At 34.7% G+C, this 5224-nt stretch overlaps 1 protein-coding gene across 1 annotated transcript; it reads right to left on the bottom strand.

Moving 5' to 3' along the window:
* Positions 1–931: 931 nt before the first annotated feature.
* SARC_08834 (hypothetical protein) lies at positions 932–4897 on the bottom strand. The gene is made up of 6 exons (XM_014297166.1): positions 4623–4897; positions 2608–2769; positions 2343–2415; positions 1875–2064; positions 1635–1681; positions 932–1259 (listed from the first exon to the last, which is right to left on the bottom strand). Exons 1-6 carry the CDS (start codon positions 4689–4691, stop codon positions 1138–1140), a joined length of 663 nt encoding a protein of 220 aa, XP_014152641.1. The 5' UTR covers positions 4692–4897; the 3' UTR covers positions 932–1137.
* Positions 4898–5224: the final 327 nt, after the last annotated feature.

The following is a 5224-nucleotide window of genomic DNA, read 5'->3' as shown; positions in this document are numbered from 1 at the left end:
AGAACTTCCGTCTGGTATGAGAATTCGTCTCATGCAGGAAGCGGTGTAATGGTGACTTATGAGCAACAATTCTCAAGATGTGCTAGGTGTAAGATGTGCACTCAGGAGGGAGGTCACGTCCTACGAGGTTCCACAGTCTCGACCCAAACATTATCTTTATGAGAGCTGAGTGGACCTGCTCTCGATGTTCTGGAGCAGCTGCCGTCTAGCCGCGAGGAGTTATGCGGGCTTCTAAGTGAGCAAGCGTGACGTGCATAAATTGACCTTTAAGGGCTTCGTAACGTGACGGGCACAGATAGAATAGTCGGCACTATTAGTACTAGGGAACTAAATGAACAACACAAAACTGTAAAGAAAATATAAGCGTTAAGGATCAGGTACTAGCGAGTAACCTGCGTTACTGACAATGTAAGTAGCGCTGTGCATTCACACTTCACCTTGAAACTGTCTACTGTGCGCAACATATATAGTGGCGGTAGAGGCCACCGACTACTGCGCATTAATATTTATCCACATGTGTTTGTCTGTCACATTTGGTTCTGTTCATAAGCCTGCCTCGGAGTAGTTCGGTACTCCGGGGAGTTCATGAGTTTACCCGGGAGTAGTTCGGTACTCCGGGGGAGATGTAGTCGGAATACACCCAGACGGGGTTATTAGTGTTCACCCAGTCAAGGTTATTAGTGTTATTTTAATTTAGGTTTTTTTAGTTTATAATATCAGAATCTGTAAACTTAGTGTGTACCGATCAGGGTTTTAGATCAGCATTTGGGTCTGGGGCCTCTTACATGTGTCTAAAAACATTCAAGATTCGTCTGAAACCCTGATCGTCTAAAACTAGGTTTAACTCCTAAATTTTCAAATAAATCCCACAGAGGATTCCTGACTACAACGACAACTATATGTGGTTCGAGCGTCCCCTTCGTCGCTTTGTGCACTTCTATCACAAACCTTTATATTGGTGCAAACGACATATTCCATCTTCATTTTGTATGCTCGTCTCGTACAAGTCAGTTAAAGGAGCTAAACAGATTCTGTCTCATGATCGACTATATTGGTGTACCCAGACTGATGAGAGCATTGCGGATCTGTGCCGTGGCAAGCCTTAGGTTTATTTTCTCAATATGAAAAAAATGCTTCTTACATCTTGTACTGTTTGTAAAGTTCAACATTGGCCTTAGCACATACAGCAGACGTGTATTGCTCAAGCTTCGTCGGATACTCGAGGCCTTTGACAACAGTGAGATTCCGGAACCAGGGCACTGTATGGGTGATGATAGGATACCTAATAGCGATCAGCACTAATTATTGTCTTCTGATCTTACAATTTCGACAATAAGCGGTCATGCAAGACATAAGCCCAAACGCAAATGCCACTCGATATTTTTTAGAGGTGTATGAAAGGTGGCATAGTTCGTTGTTTTGACCAATGCATGATCACATGCGCAACCGACATCTGAAGCAACAACCTGGACGTACGCTTCGTACATACCCGGTTCAGAAAAACGACATTTAATCAGTACATCATTAGCTTTAAAATTTAAAGTATCATCACAACTCTACAGTCCAAGCACGGAACCGATGACAATAATGCGTTTTAGACATCACGTGGGATGTTCGAACAATATTTTACTTACAATATATGATATCGTCGAGTGATACACCGCCTTCAGTCATGCACTCGCTGTCAAAGTCAAATGGTTATTAAAGAATATCAAGAATTCGTCAGTAAGCAGAGGTCGCGACGGATGTTAACTTACAATGTATACTCGGATTGAATTTAGAAAAGAAATTAATTGAAAGTGCAATAGTGCACGCACACGAACATCAGTTTCAGATACGAATGGACATCACAATTGACCCTGACAAATACATACGTCGAATACAAAATTTTCTCACTAAATTCTTCCAATAGCGCCGACATCGCCTTGATGTATTCGGATGTCTTGGACATTTCAATATTTAGATCGACGTTCTGCTTGTCGTATTTACTGCGGTGGTAGTCCACATCAGCTTTCTCGGCAAAATCCTTCACAGGTAATCTTGGGAACCTTGGTCGAGTCAAACCTGCAAATGAAACATAAACATTGTTATCAGCATGACATGTTCGCGTGTTCACAAGCACCCGTCCTACATCCATTGAGGAAATTATCATAATCAAAGCTGTTTACCTATTCATGTAAATAAGTAATAGAGAGGCTTGGAATCTATGACATCTAGTTTTGGAATGAGTGAGTACTGTTACAATGTAAATTATCACACCCTGATAGTAGCTGGTTCAGTGAGAAGTGTAAGGAGCAAATATTGCGAATATCACTGATATCAAGTGCAGAAGCTCGACATACCCGAGTATACAGGTGTGAAGCGCGACCACCACTCCTTCAAGTCGGCCCGATTACTTGCTGGCTTGAAAAGGTTCTAATGAGGATGCAAAAAATACCCCAAACCAAATATATATATATAACAGTTTGAGAAAAGTAATACGGGAGACAAAATTCGATTCTGAACTGCAATATACAAATTTGAATATGCATTCAAATCAGAAACATATTCGTATATATATATATATATATATATTTGTAATATTTTTCTTGATTACGTAATCATTACCTCAGCAGTGGCATAACTCTGTAGAAGCGAAACGATGTCCATAGACTCTACGTGGAACTTGCCCGCATCGTCTTCCCAGATGGGTAGCATTTTCTTACCTACCAGCTTGGTTGGCCCAGTCATATCTCCATAGCCATACAGAACGCGATCATACTTGATACCCTATACTTAGACGAAGAGAGTCGTACATGATCAAAAGTAGCTCCCGAATAACGTTCAAATAAAATTTAAAAAAAAATCTCCTATAGATAATATGTACATACATAAATATATAAAGATAAAGATCAAAATTAACGATATGTATATATACATACATATATATATATCTATATAAATATATATATACATACATACAAACACGCATATATATATATATATGCATATATAAATACACACATATATATATAGATAGATATATATACATACACACATACGTACATACATACATAGATCGTATACGGATACAGATACAAATACATACACACACACACACAAACATATATATATATATATAAATTTAGGTATATGCATATACATGTAAACACATATACATGTATATAATAAATACAAATAAATATATATAAATTTAGGTATATGCATATATATGTAAACAAATATACATGTATTTAATAAATACAAATAAATATACGATAATTACAAGTATAAAAACATACCTATTTTAAAACGACAGAAGCCAAACACAAGCACCGCACACAACACAAAAATTCGCAAACACAAAACACATAAAATATTATACACACATACACACACACTACATATATATATATATATATATATATATACATATATATATACACACACACACACACACATATATATATATATGAAGAAATGTATATATATAGACATAATATGATACAATATGGCATGATCTAATAATATATATATATATAAATAAATATGTATATACAGATATGTGTATAGAAGATATATACACACACATATATATATATAAATATATATGTATATACAGATATATGTATAGAAGATATATACACACATATATATATATATATACTTGCATACATGCATACAAACACACACACACACACACACACATATATATATAAATTAACAAATAGATCCTTATGTTGGTGAGGATACAGATATGGATATATATATTATTATATATATATTATCATATACATATATATGTATATATGCATATCTACATATACATACATAGATACATATATATATTTATATATAAATATATATATATTTATACATATAAATACATAGATACATTTATATATGTATATTAATAGATAAAGAGCCAAATAAAAATTAGATAAAGACATAGATACATAGAAACATAGAGACACACACACACACATATATATATATACAAGCACATACGCACATTTATATACATACAAATATAAATACATATACACACACACACATATATATACGTATATACATACAAACATACATATATTTATATTAATGATATATATATATATATATATATATATATATATATGTGTATATAAATATATAGATATATATAGATATATATATATAGATATATATATATATATATATATATATATATATATATATATGTAAAAATATATAAACATATATATATATATATATATATATATATATTATACATATATATATATACATTACAAATTTATATATATGTGTATACTTACACACACACACACACACACACACATATATACATACATACATACATACATACATGCACAAACACAAACACAGACACAGACACACAGACACACACAGACACAGACACAGACACAGACACAGACACACACATATATATATATATAGAAACGCATAAATACATAGATACATATCCTGGGACCTGTAAATTCACGCGCAGTCCTATTTTGTCTAGAATTATTTGAATCTCTGTATCCTACGCAAGAACCAGTATGATCTGCGCCCTAAAATACCACACATAACTGGAAAGATATGTATGATTATATTGACAAATGAGAACGGGCAAGACAACACACCATCAATCCTAAGGCCAGCTCCACTCGGATGCAATAGGGACAGTGATCGTAAAGATGAAGGGTCGGCATTTTTCTGGTAAGGTCAGGGCTCTCGATAGAGACTAAAAAATTGTTAGTAGGGTGATATATGGCTTCACGATCTTGGAGAATGATTAGCAGTCACTCTTCAACACTCTATACTTTGTATTTCTCGGGGAAAACGTTTGGATTCGAGTATAAAGTTGTATGGACAGTAGTACACAACTATTGCCAACTATGTACATACGTAATTATACCCGAGTTTCTTTATCTGATTAAAATTTATGACTTTTTTTATGGGAGAGATTATTCGCTAATAAACGAATACACGAGGCTTTCTGCCACAGATTGAAAGTATAAAACACTGGCCATCAGAATCATAGTCAAACAATACTTAAACAGTGGACGTACGAAGTACAGCAGTCGAGAGCCGTAGTCCCAGAACACAGTGTACCTCTATCTTTGCTGCACCATGGCTACGCAACAAGATGCACACCGAGTGGTAGGTGTATTGGGCGGTGGCCAATTGAGCCGTATGATGGCACCTGTGGCCGAGAATATTGGATTCCAGATAATTGTACTCG

This window comes from Sphaeroforma arctica (assembly GCF_001186125.1).
Source record: "Sphaeroforma arctica JP610 unplaced genomic scaffold supercont1.836, whole genome shotgun sequence".
Taxonomy (NCBI): Eukaryota; class Ichthyosporea; order Ichthyophonida; genus Sphaeroforma; species Sphaeroforma arctica.
The sequence above is the reverse complement of the archived record's forward strand: the minus strand, read 5'-3'. Positions and strand labels throughout refer to the sequence as shown.